Here is a 25,940-nt window from a genome sequence, read left to right on the forward strand (position 1 = left end):
GGTATGGCCTGTGTTCCGGGGGTAAGGCCTGTGTTCCAGAGGTAATGCCTGTGTACCAGGGGTATGGCCTGTGTTCCAGAGGTAATGCCTGTGTTCCAGGGGTAATGCCTGTGTTCCAGGGGTAATGCCTGTGTTCCAGGGGTAATGCCTGTGTTCCAGGGGTAATGCCTGTGTTCCAGGGGTAAGGCCTGTTTCGGGGATGCTGGTTCCAGGGGTAAGGCCTGTGTTCTACCTGTTCCAGGGTAACGTGCCTTGTGTGTTCGGGAAGCCTGTTCCAGGAAGGCCGGTCAGGTAAGCCTGGTTCAGGAGTAGGCTGTTTCCGGGCCTGTTCTGAGGTGAAGGTTGACTGTGCTTTACTCCTGCATTCAGGCGGCCTCTGGATCGAGACTGCGCAGAAGAGACGGCCAACATAAAGATTCAGGAGAGATAGTCTCACAGGCACTCATCAAACTAACTGTGTCCCTGCCCGCATCATACACACTCACCACACACCACACAGTTGCACCATGCACACGACATGCACACACACACACACACACACAACACACACACACACGCACACACATACACACACACACGCACACACACACACACACACAAAACATGCACACACACACACACACACACACACACACACACACACACACACACACACACACATACACACATACACACACACACATACACACACACGCACACACTCTCTCTCACCGCTCTCCCTGTAGCTCAGAACATCAGCAGTGCATGTAAATCTGTAGCTGATGAATATTCCGCCCCACCTGCTCAGGCACGTGCTCTGATGTCACACGAGCAGTCGCCATGTCTCCCGTCCTTCAACCTTGACTCTGACCTTGAAGGCACAGCCCATTAGGCTGGAGCAGGAAGTGGGGGAGGGGCCGCCTGAGACAGACACAGGATCCTAGTACGCCATCCCCTTAATGGGTGTGAATTGCACTTAGAATTACAACTGAAATACTTTATCATCCATTCAAAAGGGCATAAAATGGAAACTGTCCTTCAGCTTTAATGCTTCTCACAACAAAAAAAGGATTTGATTGAATACAGTGAGCGCCATAATGTTTGGGACAGAGACATTTTCTTTTTCTTCATTTGGCTCTGTGCTCCATAATTTTAGATTTGTAATCAAACAATCCACCTGTGATTAAATTGCAATCTCTCAGCTTTTATTAAAGGGTATATTTACACATTTAACACTATATAACACTGGTCTTTAAGGGTGTTATACACACACATGCACATACATGTACAAACATACATTGTACACACACACACACAGTCATCAGTATCTCATGTGCATCCCAGGAGTGAGAAAAATGTAAAAATGTGGTGTTCCCATAAAAGGCTCCTCTCGATATATTGATGTTGTTTTCTCTGGGTTGGATCATGTGACATGTGAAACTGAGCCATGTCGTCATTGTTCTTTTTTTGTGCGACCAGATTATTATCATCCATTTCATACATGGTAAGTTAGTACATTTCTGATATAAAAAAGATAATTTGATATTAAATTAATTCCTAACCTCCCTTTACCCAAAAACACCGCATCCCATGCCCTTCCCCAATCTCGCCACCCACCACATCCTGGTTCCAATATAATATAGATGATATTCAACACATTATGCATGCAATATTTGACCTTGCAAAAAATATTAAGTAATTAATTGATTCATTAAAAAAATATATTAAAAATTAAGTAAAAAATAAAAATTAATAAAATAAAAATAATTTTATTTTTATTTATTTTTTTACTTTTTCAACAGCATTTGTGGGAGCTTCTATGGGTTGTGTTTTGGCACCATTTGCCCTTGCAATTGACAGTACTAACACCAAGACAGTCAAAAAGGATGTCTTCCATTTAACAACACAAAGTTCATGTGGAGGTTTCCACCTCATGAAAAAACTCATGGCTTGGTTATTTGAAATAATTTAGGGAATGTTGTGCAGCACAACTTGGAATACAGTTTGTTTAATTTGTGTGAACTGAGATAGCCAATACTGTTTATTGTAACTTGGGCTAATGTTGATATCAGTTGTTTTAATGGCAGGCCTAGATTTTGCAAGTTTGAAGTAGTGACAGTTCTTTTTTTATGTGTGAATAACTTTTTTGCACGTTGATTCTTATTTACCGCGTGCAGAGCTGCGCGTTTATTCAATATGTGTCATAATCTTGTAATCTGGGCGATGTCTACAATGCGTTAAAGAGATAGTAGAAAACCTTGTGCAGGTTATTGTTCTCTTCAGCTGTTCAGATGATTTATGGGCGGGGCTACGTCGAGTCCGCCCCTCCGAAAACCCTCCGGCGGTGCTTCATTTCCCCCTGCCCGAGCTCGAAGCCGATTGGTCCACATCATCGCTTGGCCTCTCTTTTGTTCGCGGCTTACTATTTTCAGGGTCTCCGGGTGAAAGCGTTCCAGCTTTTAGAACGAAACACTGCATTATACTACGTTACATTCTGGCATTGAGCAGACTATCTAGAGCAACATACATCGTTTATAGATTTGCATTTTTTCATGCAATCCGTTTATACGGCTGGATATTTTCACTCAATCAGTTCGGGCTAACTACCTTGCTCAAGGGCACAATGGCTTGGAATTGAACCCAGAACTTTTGGTTTTCCAAGCCCAGTTCTGTAAGCGTTGAAAGTTCCTGACGGGCTGGAGCAGGGTGCCGGTGGGGTCAGGGGTCAGCTGGCCGCGGTCTGATTGGCCAGTCTGCCTCCGATGGCTGAGGTGGCCCCAAGCGGCCCCTCAGTCTCGCTGGGCCCGCAGGAGTAAATCTGCTTTAATGTCGCGGGCCTGTGGAGCAGCTGTCAGGAGCCTACAATGGGCAGCCTGATTTAGGGCCCCGAGTCTGGAATGGAAATAGGAGAGGGGGGGGGAGCGACACAAGGGAGACAGGCCAGACACTGACCAAGGGAGGAGGAGAAGGCCGAAAATATACGGTTTTCAACAGAGATTCAGCCTGAAGTTGGGCGCGGGAGGAGTGTCTGCGTCTCTCTGAGTGTGTGTGTGTATGTATGTGTGTGTGGCTGTGTGTGTGTCTGAGTGTGTGCATGCATGTGCATTCTTTGTTTTGAAGGGTAAAATGAAGGTAATTTGATTTGTTCTCTCTCTTGCCTTGTGGGGATTCTTCTTCATTTGCTTGCTTGGGAGTACTGGTGTATGATTCTTCTTTGTTGCACACACCCCTTTGATGGTTGTTCTTGTATATTTTTGAGTCTTGATTAGGTTAATATGGGTGTTGAATTCCTCCTCCGTAGCCAAGCCGAGCATTTATTAAAATGAATCCCAGACCTTGGCTGAATGGGGGAGTGCTCTCTGTTCTGAAGCCATGGCAATTCCTGCATAGAACCAATGGCTTTTATTTTGCTGTGTTACGATTGCTTAAACTAATTGTGGATTCACTCATTGTCTGTCTGTTCACTTGAATGTAATTCCCAGAACACGTTTCAGAAAAACATTAGAGGGAATATCGCAGTGCTCCGTCTGCGGCTGTTTAAGAAATGGGAGCCGAGCAGCTTTCCTGCCCTCTTGTGGTAAAGCAGTGTCACTGCAGTTCAGCCGTTCCCCTCCGTGCGAGTGCGTGTTTTTGCGGCGTGGAACTGCTCCAAACTGGAGGGCCCTACCTCCAAAGGGGCGTGGCCTACCTCCAAAGAGGAGGGTTAGGGATAGGGCAAGGGGTTACACTAAACTTCGCCCGTTTGCAGCTCGGCCACTCCCCTCTGGAGCGGGACCAATGCCATTTGGAGCTGCTCCAGGCTCCAGTAATGCCCTTCATGTAGGGGTGGGCGACATGCCACAACGATAATTATCGCATGCATTAATAAATCATTGTGCAGAGCCCGGCAGGTGAAATTGAATGAGATTTCCGTTTTTTTTTAATTTGTGCACACAAATGAATGTAATTCATGCCCATGAGATACAAATTGTGCTCACAAATTACTGTAAATTATGCTCACAATGTACAAGTCATGCTCACGATTTCATACATAACATGTGACCACAATTTCCATGTTTGTCCAGTGTTAAATGTGCCTGCGTGTATGGCCATGCAAAGACCTTTTGGTGTTGGGTGAGGTGAGTTCCCCTTCATCACTGTAAAGCACTTTGAGCGTTCGGAAGTTCGGAAAAGCGCTATATAAAATGCACTGAATTAAATCTTGAGGGGCAGGTCCTCAATGTGAGAAAAGGGCACACAAATCTGGGAAAACGGCACTCCGTTATAGTAGAGGATATATTTTAACAAAATGATTGAATGAAATTTAATGACAGCAGTGCAACTATGATAATAGACATAAATATTTTTTTATTAAATTAATGAGACGTTGGGCACTTGGGGGCTAATGTGTCAGGTGCTCCGGCAGCTGTGCTGTGATCCCATCTCTATTTTATCCTGTCTCTGCTGCCCCCTGTTGGAATAAAGTGGAAAGATGCATATGGAGGACGGACATAGTGCTGTTGATAAAATGTCAAAATTTGCCGCATGGAAGCACAGATGGGCTGCCACCAGGCCTCCAGGGGCCTCATTTATAGAACGGACTTACGATCAATTTTGATCTTAAGTATGACTTACGCAGAAAACCGTGTATAAGTAGTTATTTATAAAACCTTACTTTGACTTGGAAATGATCTCTTATATCTCTATGCAAAGTCTAGACTTTTACGTAAGTGATTTTCTGCTGGTTATGTAGGGGTATTGCAGTTTGGGACGCATATGCGTCCAAGCCTGTGGTGCACCTTGCATTAGCTTTATGAACAATTTGATAGGAATTATCAATTAAAGGTGTGAGGAATTAATTGCCAGACACAATGTGTTTTGAATGAACAACAGGATGCGATTTTCTGTAAATAGTGTGTCAAATTAGAAAAAAGGAACCATGGCTGTTCTTGCGTTATAGGAGAACATAGAAAACCGTGCTTTTAGGAGGGAGAGAGTTTTCAGGGACCGGAATGACTTTTTTTGCGCATGATGATTTTCCAAAAAGTTTGCTTTTCTCTTTTGGTCCATGGTTATTCCTGACTAAACCCTCATTTGTGCCTCATTATATAAGGGGAAATCGCTGATTGTGAGGCACGTTCAGGCGCCTTCAATTTTAAGTTAATTTGAGATTTATAAATCACAGGTGTGTAAGTTACAAATGGGCTTCTTAGAACCTGTGTAAACAAGGTTTTTTATGCTCAGTATCTTTTATGAATCGAACGTAAGCGCACAGTCGGAAATGATATTAAGACTAAGCTCAAGTATAAATCTAAGAACATTTTTTATAAATGAGGCCACTGCTCTTCACCATGATTTTCCGGTTTGTCTTTTTCACCAGGGCAGCATGGTGGCGCAGTGGATAGCACTGTCCCCTCGCAGAAAGCAGGGCTTGGGTTCAAATCCCAGCCAGGGGCCTTTCTGTGTGGAAGGCATCTTGAGAGCAGGGGTGTGTCCCACTGACCCCTGGAAATATTTGTGAGAAAAGGCCCCGTTCATGACCGAATATATTAAATTATATTTATAAATGCACCTGATTTACACCCGAAAGCAAAGAAATATAATAAACCGCTGTGATACAGGAGTTTAATCTGAACCCAGTGAGGTTGATTATAAATAAGTGCTAAGATTTCCATCACTTCAGTCTGGGAATTTGAGTATTCATTTCTTCCTTCATTAAAATAGCTGTTATAAAAAAATGGGTTGGCTAAATTCATCTAAGTATTCCATTTATGATGCATTCAGAAAATAGGCAAATATTCAAACCACTGCTTTACTTCGGTTGCTTAGATACCATGCTTACACACACACACAACCAAACTGTATTTATTTTCATTTGTGGTGACATGAGTCATTGTTATCTCCAGTCCTGTTAGGATTTCCCACTGGACAGGGCTCTTGGCTTACCCCTCATCTGAATGGGGACAGAAATATTACACCTCAGCAGGCTGCTGGTGGAAATAAGCGGCATCATCACCCTTCCATTTAAATTTTTTATAAATGCTGCTGTTTGATTGAATTTGAAATTCAAATCTAGTACCGCTCACGGGATTTTTACCTTCGAAGGAATCATGCGCTGCTTTCTCCCTGAAACTGCCCACTCCTGATACTGCTTTAACCTCGCTCCATAAACAACGACTCGCCTCAGGGAGACCCCGATACATGTGCACTCTAGGAATTATTATCATCGTACCATAGCAGGGTTTCTGTTGGGAAAAATGCAAGGATTTTAGGCTTTCCATTAATATTCATCATAAAAATGAGTTTCTTTCATGCATTCATTCTTTTGTCGCTCATAAGAATTCTGTCCCTGATCGAAGTGAACCATTTGCGTTCTCATGACAGAATAATTCAGTGTTTCACCTAAAATACCTAATAATTAAAGTGAAAATGAGTGCAAATTTGTGTGAAAGTTCAGACGCTTGCTTCAGCTTTGGTTGTGGATCAGAGCCTGGCTTTTCACTGACCCCCCCCCCATCCCTCCACCCGCCCGCCCTGCATCTGGCCCACCCCACCCGCCCCCAAATACAGGCTGTGTACCTTTAAAGAAACTGACTATACTGCAGTATAATGTAAATACTTCAAATTTGGCTTCATGAAAACATGATATTTCCATTTCCCAGCATCACAACCTTTTTATAATAATATTGTCAGAAAAGGTAAGATTACTAGATTACTGTAAGTAAAATCAACGTCTATTCAACGTCTATAAGTCATTACTGCAAATCTAGGCCTGCATTAAAAGTATTGATATCAAAATTGTGCCAAGTTACATGAAACAATATTGGCTATCTTAGCTCATAAAAATTAAAGAAGCTGTATTCCAAAGCGGTGCTTCCCAATGTTTCCTAAATTCTTTCAAATTGTATTTACTAGTGAGGGAGACATACGAATGTCAAAGTTTTGTTCTTTTAAATGAGTGCAATTGTATATATACCATTTTGCGTGTGCATCCAATGTTTTTACTGGCTGATGTACCTTAAGTGTCCAATGGGGAGGCGTATTATTTGTGGGCTTGGAGCATTTGTGATGATGTAATCAAGCAGGAAAAAGAAGAAGAAGAAGGGGAAACGCAAAATTCCCTAAGTTTGGGGCTTTATTGTGTGGTCATGTGAAGTTGTTTGTGAATTCCATCAGTTGAAATGGGGTCCGAAGGTACAGAAATGAATGTTTTTAAGAGCTAAGGGTCTGTTATCATTACGGTTATTTCTGTAGGGAACCCCGAAAAGTGGCAAACTTTAAGTTACGCCTTATTATCAAAAAGGTAGTAAAGCGTAATTGGTCAATATGTTTGATTTCTGAATTCAGCAGTTTTTACTGCTAAAGAGTGCCTGCTAAATGCCTGTAATGAAATGTAACATTTACAAAAATTATACGGGAGGCGGCAGTGTAGTATGCAGCAGTAAGCATCTGGTCTTGTAACCGAAGGGTTGCAGGTTTGATTCCCGGGTAGAACGCTGCTGCTGTACCCTTGAGCAAGCGCTTAACCTGCATTGCTTCAGTATATATCCAGCTGTGTAAATGGATACAAATGTAAATGCTATGCAACAATGTTGTGTAAGTCTGCTAAATGACTGTAGTGTAATGTAATGTAACATGCATAATGGTCAAGCAGTACTGATTTCTTTCCCTTTATATTATTATTGGTTCAGGTCAATCTCCAATACAACATATTTTTTAAAGGTTATAGGTAAATTAACCCTCCCTCTAAGCATTATGGTGACATTAATTTTCTGATATTTTAAAATCTAACATAATAATCATCAGTCTAATAAAAAGGCTCCCAGGTCAGTTCCAGGAATCCTCTGTCTGTCTTGGTTTGTGATTTCTGCCTTCCACCTGAGCTGTGACTGAACAAAGGTATAATTCAGTAAGAAACTCCAACAGTTTCCTGCTTTTCATGGCATTGTTCCATATTTAATATTTATCTTGTATATTCTGTCGTCTAAGCCTCTTGTTGACTGGCAGGATAAAAAGTGAGTTTTAAGAATTACTCCATTTAGTTATTTAAAGAACTTTTTTCAATGCTCAACATGGGGCTGAGCATGCCCGTTCCCACCTGCCATTGTGTGCCGCCCTGTGGAGCTGCTGACGACAGTCAGCACTGACAGAGTCCAGATTCGACCCGAGACCACAGGGCTCGTCCATGGACCACAGCATGGTGCCTTACCCAAATGAGCCACCCGGTGGCTCGACGCTAGTATATGACTAAATGGTGACTGATAACATTGTGACAGGCATATTCACGAACTGAATATGTGGGGAATTTTGTGATGTGCTGGCAAGGCAAAACTTTCTCACGACAATAAATGCTTTCAACTTTCAGTAAAAGAGGGATGACACATTTAAGAGATTTACAACCAGTGACTAAACCCTGTGTGAATTTGGTTCTTGTTTTGTTTTTCTATTTGCTGTTCTTCATCAGTATTGGCTCTATGTGGTATTGCCTACATGGTTTCTTATTTTATTTCTGTATTGCTTTAAAATCCCAGTAGAGATGGAGTGAGCTTCCCATTACAGTCAGGGGAGCAGAGTCACTGCAGACTGAAAACACACCTGCTTATGCTACACCTGGGCTCACGAAATGCTGACTGAACTCCCTACTAGCTTAACCTATTCAAAACCTCAAACTCTATCCCCCCAACCCATTTGCTTCCTAGGAATACTACATTATCCATTTACCTCTGACTGTTTCTACTATTGTGAAAGATAATGTATTGACTGCTACTATCACTTATGATTTGGCACTGTTTGTCTCCAAAACCTACGCATATGCAAATCACTTTGGGTAAGAGTGTCTGCTATGTGTAAACAGAAATGTAAATAATTAATAAATGAGAAATGTATAATAATATATGGAGTATGTTTGTTGTTCTTCCTCAGTTTTTTAAAAATATACCATGAAATTGACTTTTGACATGTCTCATAAAATTCTCTGAATCATTTCCATATTTTTGATGACCGCAATAGCAAAATTTACTGTACTAAATATAATAAAACCTAAATATTGTGGAACACAACAGTAGCATGGTCATGTGAGAGAAATGTGTCTCTCCAACCCTGACTGTTTATCTGCCTGTAGGTTGTGATGATGTCCGAAGAGGTCAATATCCAAGACTGTGAGGAGGCCTCCGAGGCAGAAGAGGGCGACATTGAGCCTTACCTGGATGGCGAAAGCGGCACCCAGTTCCTGGAGAGGCTGCAGGAACTGGAGGTGAGTCTGAGGCAACCACAGAGCAAGAGAGATGGAGACGGTATTGTTTTTCGAGATGAGTCATTCCCTGCCACTATCCCCTCCCTTTCAGGGGAGATCTCATTTGGCTCAGCTGCCTTATGGACTGGCCCACACATCTCACCCAAGATTACTGATGTTGTCCAAATATTCGTCTCCTTACTATGAAATAGGCCTCGCCTACTTAAAACAGAAAACGAATTACAGCGGGCAGGCTCAGTGTGTCATCTTTGTCGAGGCTATGCTTGTAATGACCAATAATCTCCGTCTCTCGGAGGAAAGATCCTCATTACCAGACTCTGAAGTAGTGTTCTAGTCTAGACCACCTAATCCGAGACCGAGGGGGTGTGAGACCGAGACCAAGACCAAGACCGAGGGGGGGCGAGGAACCCTGGATATGTGAGAGTATGCTCTTAATAAACAGAAACATTAGTTCATAGTAGTTATATTCAACATATATATTTATTTGAAATTTAAATTTTCAACAAAATTTTGAAAGAAGTTTAAATTTAAATTTGTTTACTGTTGGCAAGCAGTAAATAATAAAAAATAATTTAACAATAGAACAGAATATAACAACAATTTAACAAAAATATTTTAGCACAATGTCTGTAATGGTGCTTGCCTAAGTGAACAGTTGAGATTCAGTTTAACTATTTTTCCATTGTGAAGTAGCTCTTGTTTGGTAAACTAGTTTTGGAGTAGTTTCCTCAACACTGTTGAAAGGTGAGTCTCTAATCAACCAAAATACAGATTTAAAATTTTTTACAGTTGGCTGTGTGACATCATCTGTCCGTTGCCCTGCCTTGTACTCCAAGAACCCGAAATACAGGAAGGAAGAATCTATATGATTGTTGGTAATATGAACATCAATCACATCAAAAGAGCAATCTTAATCATAATGTATAACAGGATACTTTATAGGCAGGAAGGCCACTTTGAAAAATGTATTTTATGTCGTTGGCCAGAGTATAGTGACACAGGGGTCTGTATGCGTGCTTGTTTTTGTGCTGCATATTTGTAGACCCAAACTGTGACTTTATGGTGATTCTGTGGTTCAGTATACCGATTTTTTTCCTCGTCAAAATGTCGCGAATTTGGAGCGCGATTTCATTTATCATGAAATGGCATGGTATGTCCAGATTCCAGGTCTCTAGTTTCACGGCGATCGCGAACACAACATTTATTTAGCCTGTTTGTATAGCTATTTCCGTGGATAAAATTGCATTTATTATTATTATTTATTGGTAAAAACATTTACTTCATATCCAGGGAGGTAGCCAACTACTTGAAAGTTAGATCACATGTGTAGCCGTTTACTAATACGATTGCATTTCAGGCTGGGAAATAACCTGTTAAACGAGAGAAATTGCTGAGAATCTGAGAATTGTCTTAGAATCTTTATTGCGACAGAAACGGATGCTGTACCGATACGTTAACTATGTCACAATGGATATAATAGCTGTTTTAGAATGTCATTGCGTCACCCGGGCCTTTTTTTTTTGCAGCCCATTTAAAAATTGGCGTGACACAGGCACAACAGCAAAAATAAAATTATTATTATTATTATTATTATTTCCTCCAGAGGGCCAGCTCAGCCGAAGAGGGCAAATGGGCTGTTGCTCGGGCAACTTTAGCCCGGCCTTGCGCACGTCCTTGGATGGTAACACTCACAGCTCTCGCTGTCTCCTGCGTGCAGGGAGATGGGGCGGGTGCCTGCGGTACTTAAAATAAGCCGAGTTATTGGTTGCAACTGAAGAGGGAAGTTTTACATCCAGTCACAGAAAAAATAAAATAAAATAATGCCCAGGCAGGTAATGAGGTGTCACTGTAGTTGAGGCCTCGACCTAAAATCCCGAGACCAAGAAAAGACCGAGTAAAAATGCAGTCGAGACTGGTCTGCATGGTCTCGAGACCAAGACCGGTCTCGGGTACTACAACACTACTTTGAAGTCTTAAAAAATCCAAGTTTATTGCGAGTGGTGATTCACGATCGTCTGTGTGAATCAGTCACAATCTGCGCTGAGCTGCATTTGCATGCAAATTTACATAGCCTACATAGCAATTTAAATATTCATGACCCAGACAGCGCACCGTGCCACCGTTTCCCTGGTTGACTGCCCTGTCCAGCAACTGCGGGTGCTGTGTGAGTCCTTAGTCATTTTTTGTTCTGGTGCTCGTACCAGTTTAACTGGTGCGAAAGCATGGTGGTCCTTTTATGTGTTCCCCCTCTGTTTATTGGTTTTTGTGCTGCGTTGAGCTCGCTGTGAACACGCTGTGCCGTATATGGCTGCCTCTCAGCCAGAGCTCTGCTTGAAAGACACTTCCTTCACATTATACTCACTCCCTCTCTCACACAGGCTGAGAATTCAGCTCTGGCTCTGGCCAATGAGAGCCAGAGAGAGGCTTATGAGAGGTGTCTGGATGAGGTGAGTTCATTCCCGGGGTTTTTTTTACAGATCAGTGCTCGGCAGAGGTTCCGTGCGGCACCGTGATTAGGAAGCGCAGCGTCCGTTACGAGGGCGGAGCGAGCGCTCCAAGGGTTCATTCCAATCGCTTGTTTAATCCATCCCCGTCTTCTCAGCCCGGAAATCAGCGAGGAGTCACGCGTGTAACCTTCTGTTTCAGGACGTGTGACTCATAAATGATCCGCCTGTACGTCTGCCCCGTCTGTAATTGACAGTGCTTCGAGCTGACACTTGATTGGGCAACAGCGTTTCAATTGCCTAATATGTGTTGCCTTGATTCCACGGTCTTCGTGTCTCATCCTTGCGTCTCTTCCTCTTTGGATGGAGCTCAGGAGCGAGGAAAGGACACGGGGAAGAGACGCCAGGAGTGGAGCAGAGATTGGAATGAACCCCATGCTGCATGCATACATAGTTCAGCTGAGCTGAGAGGCCAGCACTGTCTCATAAACCTGAAACAGTTAAAAGTTTAATTGGTGGAGTTCCTCTCTGGTTTCTGTGCTCAAAGAGCTGACACCTCTGTCCATTCCTCATTTTGTTATTCCTGAGCCTCTTACCGATTTATCTTTGTCAGTCTGTTTTATTTTAACCCTTTTAGTTACGCGATCACAAATATTTAATTAGAATGTTCTTAACTGAACATTTTAATGGTGATGTAACAATCACTGCTGGTAACTGAACATTCTAGAACACTGACTTAGAATTTTGAAAAACATTCCAAAAAAACCTGCTCTTCATAGAATTAACACCTAAATGCATCCCCGGTGTTTTAACAGTAATAACAGGAAGATGTTGCTTTTTCTGACTGTGGTGGGTTTTCTGGGTTTTTTTTAGGTGGCGAACCATGTGGTGCAGGCTCTCCTGAACCAGAAGGTGAGGATAATGCACACACTCCTAGGTTCTGTCCAATAAATGTACATGAATTCATCTGACAAGAGAGAAAATGGATGTGTTACCTTGCGGTTCTCTCTTTATAAAGTGAACATCCACTGTGACTCAATAAAGGCACTGGGCACAAACACAGGCTGGGCTAACTCATTAGCTGACTGTAGCCCCATTGAGAGTCCACCTTTCTCCTGGCAGGGCAGGGGTGGGTTTAAAGAGCCCGAACAACCAAAGTAATAGTTTTTAATAATTGCGTGTGTGTGTGTGTGTGTGGGTGCATGTGCGTTTTTGTGTGTGTGTGCGTGCGTGTGTGTGTGTGTATGCGCGCATGTGCGTGTGTGTGTGTGTATATGTATGTGTGCATTAGGACTTGCGAGAGGAGTGCATTAAGCTGAAGATGCGAGTGTTTGAGCTGGAGAGGCAGAACCAGACCCTCAGTGAGCTCCTCCACCAGAAACTGCACAGTCACCTGGGCCCCTGCCAACAGGTGAGCCATAAGAGCTCCCTGTTCTGTCTGTCTCACTCCACTCCACTCCCTCCCTGTCTGTCTGTCTGTCTGTCTGTCTGTCTTTCTCCCCGTCTCTCTCACGCCGTCTGTCTACATCAGTCTCCCTGTCTCTCTCTGTCTCGCTGTCTCACCCCGAAGCTCATTCAGAATGCTGCGGCTCGTCTGGTCTTCAACCTCCCCAGACACTCCCACGTAACTCCCCTGCTCACTACCCTCCACTGGCTGCCTGTTATGGCTTGCATCAAATTTAAAACATTGGTCCTAACATACCAGGCTGTCAAGGGATCAGCCCCAGCATACCTCCACAAGATATTCAAACCCTACATGCCAGCCAGATCCCTCCGTTCTGCTACCTCAGGACGCCTAGCACCTCCCCCTCTTCGCACCTGCGCTTCCAGAACACGTCTCCTGTCTGTTCTGGCCCCACGATGGTGGAATGACCTCCCTGTGGAGGTCAGAACAGCTGAGACTGTGACCCATTTCAAACGACGACTGAAGACCCACCTCTTCAGGCTGCACCTCTCCCCATCCCTCCCTTCCCCCCTGTAAATGACTAAACTTAGGGTTGTAACTAGGCAGCTGTTTCATAGGTGACTTAGGTGCATTAACTGTCTTAACGACTACTTGTATTTTTATTTTTTATTTATTTTTTTTCCATAGATTGCGTTGTTGCTGTTCTCGTTGTTAGTGTTAATCAGTTTAACCATCAGGGTCCAAGTTGAACTATGCGGTTGTTCCCTGCACTTGGACCGGTACTTCTCTCTAGGGGTTTCGTCATACTTGTTCCTGGTTATGGTTATACACTTTGTTGTACGTCGCTCTGGATAAGAGCGTCTGCCAAATGCCTGTAATGTAATGTAATGAAGCACTGCACTGGTAGTTTGGTCAGATGAAGTTGAATGATCTTCCCTCAGTACTGGGGTTTCTCTCCGTCCACCGTCACGCTGTGCTCTACCGGGGTCAGCAGCGGCTTCCGCACGCACACAAACACTGGCTCGCCCAGAACAAAGGCTGCTGTCTCAGAGTGAAATTTAATCTGTGCCTGTAGACTCCTGCTTTCTGCAGTGGCAGGAAGTTGACTAAAGCTTTAAGCGTGGCGTGCATGCACAGTGTTCGTTTAACGCTGGCGCCGGGCACCCACCGCACGCATAGCGTAGGCGGCGCTAAGCAGCACGGCGCGGCGCGGCGTGTGTCTACACGGGTTCCGTCTGTGCCGCGCAAAGGCTTGCTTAAAGCTCTATATTCCTAGTAGCACTCGCAGTCTGCAGTGGGATTGCATCGTGTATTTCACGTTTGTTCAGGACTGCTGATTATGGGTTAAGTGAATACTTGGTGAGAGACCTTTTTCAGTTTTCTGTGTATAAACAGGTCATCATGACGCGCATAGTATGCGCGTCCTGCACTCGCGTCCGCTACGCGTGCGGCGGGCGTCCGGCTTGAGCACGTCCACTGTAAACACGAGTCCATGTGAACCTGACAGTCCTGATTGGATAACCACAAGGAGGTCAGAGCAGAAAGGTGTTGAATAGTGAGCCGCACTTTGCAAGTGCACAGTATGGTTTTATAGGTTTAACAGTTATGAGGGGGGAGATCAGGTGACAGGGCCTGCCTTTGTTTAGCCTCATGGAGCTCAATGAAAATCAACCCAAATCTTTTAAATAATTTGGGACAACCGAAATATGACAACAATGTGAGTCATTTGCAGACATGTTTTCCAATTAATGTCCTATTAAGTTTAATCTGATGAAAAACACATTTTTCAACATACAAGAATGCCAAGCTACTGACACATACAAAGCACTGTCTATAGATCATTACTTTAAACTGGCAAAATTGTTAAAAATATTGATATCAAAATTACACCAAGTTACAAGAAACAATATTGCTATCTTAGCTCCTACAAATTAAAAAAGCTGTATTCCAAAGCAATGCTACCCAATGTTTCCTATATTTGTTTCAAACATATACAATATATATATGGTAAATGGTAAATGGACTGCATTTATATAGCGCTTTTATCCAAAACGCTTTACAATTGATGCCTCTCATTCACCCATTCACACACACACTCACACACACGCATATATTACACATATATATATATATATATATATACATACAAACAACTTCACACGTCCACACAATAAAGCCCCAAACTAAGGGGATTTAGCGTTTTTTTCCTTCTTCTTTTTCCAGCCAATTACATCATCACAAATCCTCCAGGCCCATAAAGAATACGTCTCACCATTAGACATTTAGGTACATCAGCCATTAAAAACATAGCATCCACATGCAAAATGGTGTCCTTTTTGCATGTGTATGCTATGTTGTTATTGGCTGATGTACCTAAATGTCTAATGTACACATGCAAAATGACATATGTCCATTTTGCATGTGGATGCTATGTTTGTGCATTTTTTCTTTTTTGGTATATAAATTGATGTTTTAAAGGGCTGAAGATCTGTGGCCATTGTGTGTTATTTCTGTAGGGAACCCTGAGAAATGTTATATCATTGTGTTATATTATGTGTAATAATAGCCTTTTCAATGTTTTTTTGTTTTATTACTTGTTATTTGTCATTATTTGTCATTTTTTTCATTATTTTGGTATGCCCTTTGACCAGTTAGAACTGGCTCTTTAATAGCTGAGCTGACTCCATGGCTACCACGTCATCCTTACCACCGAGCCTTCAGAAATCTTTGTGTCGTATTGTAATATCAAATATTTGTGTCCAGGTGTGGCAGGCTTTCTGTCCTCTGTGGTATTCCATATGCTGGAGTTACGGTTGGATTAACTAATTTGTCAGTGGTAGAATTTGTATAAAGCCACAAATGAGAATAACTTGTCTGGAAAAAACATATACTCAGAATAGCAACATGGGGACTTCCAAAAGCAATATGTCCTGAAGTTGTGTATTTCACACTCAGGATGTTTCTCTTTTCTTTTTTGTTGGTGTCATTTTGGATCGGTATATTTTAATGTTGAATATTCTCTGAATATTGTGTATTTGTCTGCAGGGAGGACCAACTGTGCAACACCGCGCCAAGACTCCGCCCACCGTCTCCGCCAATCCAGCGGGGTCAGCGTGCCAAACATCCACAAAGGTGAGGCTCGGCCAGACGGCTGCCCAGACACCCAGCATGCCTCTGTGCCAGGCTTCTCAGATTTCTCATGTATTTTATATTTATTTTACTATGAGAAGCAGTACAAATACAATCTGCCAGTCTCTCTCAGTCTTTCCCTTTGGTAGACTGAGTCGCAGGTAAGGGGTGTGTAATAGAATACAGTATGTATTTGATAATTTAGTGCAGAATGGGGCTGCTGGGGCGTGGGATGTTGCGTCCTGACTCAGTTTGTGATTACAGAGCGATGGGGAGCACACAAGGAATGGCACATCAGGAGCCCGTGGCCCCGCGCTGTCCCTGGATGCCCTGTCCCCGTTCCTGCAGAAGAAAGCACACATCCTGGAGGTACTGCGCAAGCTGGAGGAGACCGACCCCCTCAAGTTCCATCCTTCGGCCGGCCTCTCCTCCTACAGCGACTTCAGTCAGGCCCTGTTCTCCGCCGATACGACCTTCGCCACCGCCAGCTGCCCCCCGCAGCTGAAGGTGTGCTGCCCGCTTTGCCTCCACTCCTGCTCGGACTCCGCCTCACGTGACGGCAAGGGGGAGGGTCTGGGGGCGGGTCCGGGGGAGGGTCGGCCACAGCAGCAGAGCTGCCGGTCCTGCCAGCTTCTGGCCCACAGGAGCCTGCAAGAGCTCCTGGCGCGCACTACAGCGCACTCTACTGGGGTGGAGGTCCTTGACGGGTTGGTAAAGCCGGAGACCAAGGTGGCACCTGTGCCAAACTCAGTAGCTGTGAACCAGCCCTGCGCGCACAGGCACAGCCTGTCGGCCAGCACATGTGCCCCCCCAACAGAGAACGGACACAAGGAGCACTGCAGCCTCCCAAAGCCAGGGGGCGCCGTCCCTCATCTTGCTGATCAGAATGGTTGTACCCACGGAGAGCCAGAGGCAAAGCTCTCCTTACTAGGAGAGGTCCAGAGTGTGACCCCACCACTCAAGGAGAGGCATGGTGACGGGCCCCCCATATGTAAACCCTCGCATGGGGACCCCGATTCTGTCACCGTCCCCTTGGGGAAGGACGAGAAGCACGCCAGGGCCGTGGCCTTCCAGAGCCTGGCCGTGGGGCCGGAGGAGTGCTTCTTCAGTGTGGCCGCGGAGGTGGCCAAGGTGAAAAACAGCCTGTATGCCGCCACCTCCAGCCTGCCGGTTCCTGGGTGCGCCCGGGTGGCCTACTGCAAGCGGGAGGCAGAGGGCCTGTCCTTCTCCTCCAGCGAGAACTTCATGTCCAAAAAGGCGGGAGTCGAGCCTAACGCCCCGCACGAGAAGGGCGGGACCGCAAAGCAGCCGCCGCCCCCTGCCGGCAAATACAAGCTGGCTCTCCTCCCCACCTCCACCTCCCCCTCCTGCCTGAATGAATCCAAGCCCTCCCCCATCTCCTCCCCATCCCGGCTGCTCAAGTTCCTGAAGATACCGTCCATCGGGGACCGGGCGCAAGCTGCCAACCCACTCCGACTCAGCCCCCAGCTGACCCGCAGCTCCAAGATCCCCTGCAGGAGCAACAACTACGAGGTGTACCTCTCCCCCGCCACCACCAGTAAGGCGGCCTCCACCGCCGAGAGGGCCCGGCAGCCACCCCCGTCCTCCTCCCCCAAAACTGACCTCTATCCAGCCACTCATTCCGCGCCCACCTCCCTGCCCAAGGCTGAGGATGCCAGCGCAGCGCCCACCAATGATGGTGGCTACGGCATTCACTTGGCACCCAAGGCCAGCCAAACCTTGGTGGCGTCACCTGCTTCTCAGACCCAGCCAGCCTGGGGCACCCAGAAGGTTCCGCACTACGAGAACCTTTCTGAGCTGGCTGTCCCCTGCACGACACCTCACTTCCTGTCTGGTCCCGAATACAAGGATCCCCTTCAGGAGAAGAGGCTGAGCCCGCCGGGAGAGGAGGGGCCTCGCGGCTTGGCCACACCCACAGAGGCTCCTCCCTGTGACTCCAAACCAGCGGATCGTGGTGACGGCGAGGAAGGCGCGGCCTGTTACCAGCTCCATAGCCACCACAGCCTGCCTGTCTCCTCTGCTGTCCACCAATCCCAGAGCAGCTGCAGTCGATTCCACACGTCCAGCTCCCAGTCTGTCGCCAAGGGAACCGAGCCGCACCCCGCTCTCGAAAACCCGCCAACGGAGAAGCTCCTGGGCGAGTCCGGCCACCAGCCGTTCCAGGAGCGCCTGGCGGCTCTCGGCAAGCTGAAGAGCGCAGAGGACCTGCGGGTCGACGGGGTGCATTCTGGGAGCCAGGAGGGCGGGGAGCTGGAGAAGGAGAGCAGGGCCACCGGCAACGAGGAGAGGAGCCAAACCGCAGAGAGGAACAGCGAGCACGACGCAGAGGAAGAAGGGTGTGCCGAGTTCACGGATTCCCCTGATGACAGGCCTTGCCCACAGAGTAGCCTCGGGGAGGACCCCGCGAAGCTTCCCGCACCCGGCCTGCCTTACGGACCGGGACCCGGCCTGCCCGCTGTGTCCGCTGGCAGCACGGAGCAGGAGGCCCCCTCTCCCAGGACGTGCGCGACGATGACGGCCGAGAGCCCGAAGGTCAAGGCGGGGCCGCAGCCGCCGAACCCAGACCCCCCGCAGGTCTTGCGCAACTACGCGAGAGGCGCGGCCACCCAGAACCGCGCCCTCAGCGACAGGGCCGCGTCCGGGCCCCACAGCAGCCCTTCCAAGGCCCAGTGCAAACCGGGCCAGTCCTCTTCCCAGCCCAGAGCTGCGAAACCCTTCCAGGACGAGTGCTCCGCTCCCCCCGTCAGTACTCCCGCCCCCCACCAGAAGCTTCTCTGTAGACCGGAAGACAGGGCCAAGCTTACCGCCAACAGGAAGAAGGGCTTAGCCTATCTGGAGGGCCCACCGCCGGTCCCGCCGAGGCCAGTGGACGTGGCGGTGGAGCGGAGAGCCCCGCCCGCGGGCCCCCAGTCGGCCATCGAGCAGAAGGTGATGAAGGGCATTGAGGAGAACATGCTGAGACTGCAGGTGCAGGACCGGGGTCAGCCGGGCGAGACCAAACAGCGGGCCTCCAATGGCATCGCCAGCTGGTTCGGCCTCCGCAAAAGCAAGCTGCCCGCGCTCAGCCGCAAGTCGGACGCCGCCAGGCCCAAGGAGGACCGGAGGGAGTGGAGGCTGGTGTCCTCCTCTTCCTCCTCTTCCAGCTCCTCCTTCGGCTCCTTCTCCAAGACCGCGGGCAAGCAGAAGGTGGAAACCGAGGGCCTGAACATCTCCAAGCTGATGGAGAAGGCGGAGGACCTGCGCAAGGCCCTGGAGGAGGAGCAGGCCTTTGTCAACGGCGTGGCCCTGGACCGGCCCTCCAGGGGCCACAGCTGCGAGGTGGTGATGGACCCGGCCCAGGGCCAGCTGTCCGTCATGTACAGGGGCGTGGCCTCAGAAAACTTCATGCAGCAGCTGCTGAACAGGTGAGAGAGGACAGGTCACGGAGGTGTCCTTTTAAAAGACGGGGGGGCATGGCACCTTGGTGGCATAGCGTGAAAAGTTACTTAGTTTACATTAATTACATTTACAGTGTAATAACAGCTCAATACCATACCGAATTCACAAGCAGTTCAACTTTATACTGAACTTTTGTTAAAGTATAAACACTCTTTTACAGTTGTCATATGGCCAGATTGGATGTGTTAACACTGTTTTTCTACTGTCATGTGACCAGGGTGGATGTGTTAACACAGTTTTTCCACTGTCATGTGACCAGGGTGGATGTTTTAACACAGTTTTTCCACTGTCATGTGACCAGGGTGGATGTTTTAACACAGTTTTTCCACTGTCATGTGACCAGGGTGGATGTTTTAACACAGTTTTTCCACTGTCATGTGACCAGGGTGGATGTGAAGGATGGTGGCGGCGACATGCTGCCAACACATCGACGGCTCTCCTTCGACTCCAAGAAGCTGCGGCCCGTCTTTGGGCAGCAGAGGAACGGCATCGTTGTCCCTGCCAGGAGCAGAGAGGAGGTGGGTGGGGTACGAGGGGTTGGGGTGGGGGGGGGAGCGTGGACTCACCATGTAGAGTACACCAGGTGCCTAGTACTCCTGGAGTACATGTTTTAAAGGAAAAAGATTAATCAAAGTGATGCAGTAGTATGCAAATGTTCTGTTATTCTACTGTTCTCTTGACTGCCTTGTACTCTGTCCCTGAGTGTGTGAGAAAATACTAATTATATTAAGGGTGGGTGCCTTGGTGAGGGGCCATACGCAGACCTCAAAATGGCATCTCATTATTGACTGACTCTTCTCAGGGTGCAGAGCTGGCGAGCAATGATGATGTCACAGCAGACAAGGGCCTGGTGGACTCCATGAACCGTCAGCGCTTGGCAGGTAAAAGTTACCTTGTGCTTTGCCAGCTCTAAAATCTAAATGGAGATCTATTTGGAGAATACAATATTACAACTTTTCTTCTTCTTCAATTTGTGGGGATATACATTTTTGATATTAAAAGATATTTTTGATACATAAGTACACAAAGTCCATAGAATATATTCTAGTACAGTATATTTTACAGTGTCCTCAAAAACCATTGGAACTTTAATTAGAACTGGAGTAGTTATGGTCAGAGGAGCCCTAAATGAGGCTTTTTGGTACAGTGAAATGTGGTGGTAGATATTTCATGTTGTGGTCTTTTTGCATCTATTGAGCATCACCCTCTTGTTAAGGTCAGTGGTATCATGAATTACAGCAGGTATCAAGACATTTCAGCCAAAAATGGGTAACCCCCTCCTTTAGGAAGCTCAAACTTAGCCAGAAATAAAACCCAATCCCTCACCGTCTCTCTCTCTCTCTCTCTCTCTCTCTCTCTCTCCCTCTCTCCCCCCCTCCCTGCCCCCCAGGCTGTGGGGCCTCTACACACACCCTGGACAGCGGCATTGGGACCTTTCCCCTACCTGATTACACAGGCTGCGCAGCAGTGAAAAGCATCCCCATGGCAAGGCCCAGAGGGGAGCACGACTCCCCTGGGAAACAGGGGCCTACGATGAAGGTTCCACACAAGGCTCGGACCCTGGACAGGGAGCTGACCTCCCTGGAGGAGGTCTGCCCAAAGCAGGGGAACCCAAACTCCACCTCCGACTATGGCTCTGCCCCGGAGGGCAAGGGTTCAAACTTACACCTGCCTACCACCATCCACGAAGGTAACAGTGACAACATACCATATGCAGGCACAGTAGATTTTAGGTCACAGGTGCTTCACAACAGGACATGGCAAACTGTTTAATCTGTTGTATTTTAAGACAGAATGTCTGGTTCAAATCTTGCCCCGTTCTAAAGAAAATGGGACTGCAGGAGATCTACTTTGCGCTCTTCCAATCATTGCTCCCTTGCACCCAACCATCCATCAATCTGTTTAGCCAGCTGGCTAACCAGAATAAAGATGGCACAATCTAGAGGGAAAACAATGTTGGAGCTTAAAATGCAAATATCCAGGAAATTGTAAGTGAGACAGCACAGCAGAGTTTGAGAAACCAGTATTATGAATGACACTGTTATAACTGGACTGGCATGCTTTCTTCCAGTTAGCCATACTCGCCGTTAGCTAACTACACATAAAGGGCCAGTCACATAGGGAACGTTCGGTGGTACGGTAGATTGCATGGATGTAGACTGACACAGAAATTCCTGTCGTAAACTAGGTGGATTGTCGTGTTACACTCAAGAGCTCCAGTGCTGTTCTACTGTATATCAGCACAGTGGCTCTTGTCCAATAAATTTGCTCAAGCAGAATTAACTGTTGTGTAAAAAGCCAGCATCAGGGGTGTAAGTACAAAATTTTGGTCCTTATAAATAAGCGGTCTCTGTGGGCCCCCTTCCTCTTTTGATCCGTGTCTCTCACGCATCATTCCAGGCTTTTCGAGGGCCCTCCCCCCATTCGTGCCCACTTTTCCCCCCACTACGACGCCCCTGGCCAGCATCATATTCACTGGGGATTCGGACCACCTGTGCCATAGCTCTGTGTAATTCTGCTGCGTGTGTTCTCTCTGTGTATCACCGCTGAGGGCAGAAGTGTTTCACAGCTCAGGGTGGTAAGTTGTGTGAGGGCTAACCGCATTGATTTGGTTCCCGGACAGATGAAGATCCTTCAAAGCCCTCTAAGAACTGGACTTTCCCCCACCTGAAGGCGTCCGCGGTTCCCACGGAGATGTACCTGGGGGTCAACGAGGAGGTCAGGACAGGAGGCCCCAGCAGTCCCTTCAGAAGGGTGAGCTCAAACAGAGAGAGAGAGGGAGGGGGCGATAAGGAGAGAGCTCAAATGAAGAGAGGGAGGGGGTGAGAGAGAGAGAGAGCTCAAACGGAGAGAGGGAGGGGGTGAGAGTGAGAAAGAGAGACAGACAGGCATACAGAGATACTTTGGCTTTCAATATTTCCTTTATTTAGGCTCAAATGGAGAGAGAGGGAAGGGGAGAAACAGAAAGAGAGAGGAAAAGAGGAGAGAGAGAGATGCGTTTACCTTCAATATTTCCTTTTTTTAGACTTGTGATCAATTCTTTTGTGTTAATATTTGTCAAGACTTATGGAGACTATGAATTAGGGAGAAAAGTTTTTTAAATAGTTTTTTTGAAAACAAGAAAGCTTAAAGCTAACTTTACCGTTATCCCGTCTCTGTTTTTGCAAATGGAGTGCAGGTGTAGTTTCGCTAAACTGCGTTGTCTTGCGGATTTGTTGCAGCTGTTTGTGACAAGCTGTGACAGGAACCTCCTCTGAAGTGTGAAGCCCTACTGCAGCAGTGCGGCGGCTCACTGACATGTGCCTCCCCAGGGCGTGGCCAGCCCCCCCCCCCCCTTACCCCCTCCCTTCCTCCCCCAGCTCTGTCCTGTCCCTCTCTGTCCTAAGAGCCTGAACCCTCCTGGCTCTTGCCTGGGCCCTGACTCTGCAGCCTGCTGTCGGCCAGTCAGGGAAAGGGCCGCCCCCTGACGCCTCCAAGGTGGGCGGGGCTGGAGATGGACCTCTCCCCGGTCTGTTCCCCAGCAGAGAGACCCTCGAGTCCCTCAGGGACTGCTCTACGAGGTGTCTTCCTGCCACACCCAGGGGGGACGCACGGATGGACAGCGTCTCCTGTCCCTCTGAAACTCCGCCAAATCGCAAGCCCCCCCACCCGCCCCACCCCCCCAACCCGCCACCCACCCCCCCATGCCACTCCCATTTGTCCTGGGCCTGTCAGAAACTTCCCAGCACACCTTAACCCTTTCTCAGACATTTCTCTTCACTTTGACTGATGCATGCACACCAAGCTGAGGGAAGGGACCCAGCCACCAATAGGCCTTCAGGTCCCAGGTCGCCAGATCAAGCCAGGTGGGGCTGGGTGGGACATACAGTACGGCCCATTAACCGGCCAAACTGGACTACGTCCGCCTGTGGCCCTGGAGCCAAGCTGCTGTCGACCCCGTACAAGACCAAAAGCACTCTTTACACACCTGCTTCCATCCAGCAGAACTGTCTGGAATGTCCTGCGGCTGCCCCGCCCCATTTTCTGGTCATCTGATCACGAAGGTTTTCACTGTCAAAACTGGACAAAAACTGCAGAAAGCAAGGAATCCCTCCAATGATATCTTCTGCCACCTAGATGTGGATAAAGACTCCGGTAGTTAACTGCTACACAAAGTGTATTCCAGTCCCTTTCTCTGTATTTTTATTTAATTAGTAGATAATATATTAATAAAAATAGATTTATTTAAGGGGTTTGTAATTGCTTTGATTTGAAATTCTGAAGTGATTGTTGCCATTATCCTTGGTTTCCTTTTTGTTTTATAATGATTTTTTTTAATGCAAAGAAAGATAGGATCTGTTTGCTATGCACATTTGCTGTACAGAGTGAGTCTCTGTCTGCTAACTAGCAAATAAAGAAAATTTCATCTGGAGATCTTTGTGGATGGTATTACCCTACTTACTGAGAACTGATGTTTTTTTTTGCACTGACAAGCTGGTTTGACATATGAAGGGTACAGAAATAAAACAGGTTATGGACCTAAATGAAATTGAGTTCATGAAAACATCTGAGGGGTGCAATGTTTTTCACTTTTTATTAAGATCATTATGTTACATGCAGTCAGCACTGATACTCTGGGAACAATTCCCTTTGTTTACGGTAGCACTGAAGCACTGAGAACAATTCCCTTTGTTTGCAGTAGCACTGAAACACTGAGAACAATCCCTTTGTTTACAGTAGCACTGAAACACTAAGAACAATCCCTTTGTTTACAGTAGCACTGATACACTGAGAACAATTCCTTTTGTTTACAGTAGCGCTGAAACACTGAGAACAATTCCCTTTGTTTACAGTAGCACAAACACTGAGGACAATATTCCCTTTGTTTACAGTAGCACTGATGCACTGAGAGCAATTCCATTTGTTTACAGTAGTGCTGAAACACTGAGAACAATTCTCTTTTACAGTAGAAGATTCTGGAAATCATGTCATTTATAAATTTGCACAATATTCAAATTCAGTGCTTTCATACTTGGAAAGTAATTTGCTTTCATTAGCTGTGTTTTATTTTTTCATCAGTTGCATCATATTTTAGACTTCATTACAGTTCAGTTCATTAATGGTTAAAGCCTCATAATGTCATAATCCAGCTGGCTAGAGATTTCCAACTGGTTGCATACTGTTGAGGGCTATCTGTGACATGTTTTACAACCTTTATATCTCCCCAACATCATAGTCTATGAATGGGACGCGTAATGTCCAGAAGTTTTTGAACTATTGCTCAATAAGTGAAAAACAGGATGACGAAGGCATCTTCAATGCCTTAACCAGTGTTGTTTTTATTTAGTCATGGTTTTGGTTTCGAGTAAAATGGCATTTAGGTTTCGGCATTTTTTAGCCAGATAAAAATGACTAAAATTGTATTCATTTTAGTTGATGCAAAAAACCATGTATTTTAGTCACGTTTTAGTCCTGACCTAATGCCACATTCAATGCCCTGCCTCCAGAAAGGCCCTGACTATAAAATACTTTGTAACATGCTTTGTAACATGTGACAACGCATCAGTTGTAATGGTGCATGTCTCTTTTGCAAGTGAAATCTTCTTCACATGCGCATACAGCAATGTCCTGCTGCAGCGTGAACATCACCGTCATCAAGCAACTTTATTTTTTGAAGACAAAAAAGACGTTAAAGATTAATATAAAACATGAATTAGTTTTATTCAAAAACTCATAGCTTTTGTTGAATAAACTTTTTTGATTTAAATAAATATAGGTAATTGAACAATATGTTATAGCATGCATTTGTTTGGGTATAATATTTTATTTGAACAGAAGCCATTGCAGCTATCCAGCCCCAGTAAACTCCATATGTGTGTGGTCTTTGCCGTGAATATTCTTCAGGCGACAGTGCGAAGAACAAAGAGTACATGGGATAGACAATTTTGCATAACGTTGATAAAAACATGCACAGTTTTGAATTGCAAATAATAATTATTTTATTACTTGCCTTTAGGCAGCTGAGGAGCACTGGCTATACCGAATGGTATTGAGCATTTTGCGAACATGGTATACTTATATTAATTTCATAACGCTGAAGCACTGCTTCATTTTTTTTTTTTTTTTTTCATTTTTACTTTTACTTCATTTTTTAAAATTGAAATTTCAAAGTACCAGTATAGGCGGTGTGCAATAATTACACCTGTGTTGGCTTACGCACAGTATGCGACCGATTAAACCGAACACTGCTACAACCCTGACCACTCACGGTCATTCATTTCCGTATGCAGGCCGAGCGGGGCGGAGTTATGGA

At 46.1% G+C, this 25,940-nt stretch overlaps 1 protein-coding gene across 1 annotated transcript; it reads left to right on the forward strand.

Moving 5' to 3' along the window:
- Nucleotides 1-389: 389 nt before the first annotated feature.
- LOC135234671 (nck-associated protein 5-like) lies at nucleotides 390-24,059 on the forward strand. Its single transcript, XM_064299502.1, has 12 exons — nucleotides 390-438; nucleotides 9,080-9,211; nucleotides 11,590-11,658; nucleotides 12,529-12,567; nucleotides 12,947-13,066; nucleotides 16,106-16,192; nucleotides 16,454-19,614; nucleotides 20,034-20,175; nucleotides 20,451-20,529; nucleotides 21,039-21,338; nucleotides 22,272-22,402; nucleotides 22,870-24,059. Exons 2-12 carry the CDS (start codon nucleotides 9,086-9,088, stop codon nucleotides 22,903-22,905), a joined length of 4,290 nt encoding a protein of 1,429 aa, XP_064155572.1. The 5' UTR covers nucleotides 390-438; nucleotides 9,080-9,085; the 3' UTR covers nucleotides 22,906-24,059.
- Nucleotides 24,060-25,940: the final 1,881 nt, after the last annotated feature.

Source organism: Anguilla rostrata, chromosome 11 (assembly GCF_018555375.3).
Source record: "Anguilla rostrata isolate EN2019 chromosome 11, ASM1855537v3, whole genome shotgun sequence".
In the NCBI taxonomy this organism is placed as follows: domain Eukaryota; kingdom Metazoa; phylum Chordata; class Actinopteri; order Anguilliformes; family Anguillidae; genus Anguilla; species Anguilla rostrata.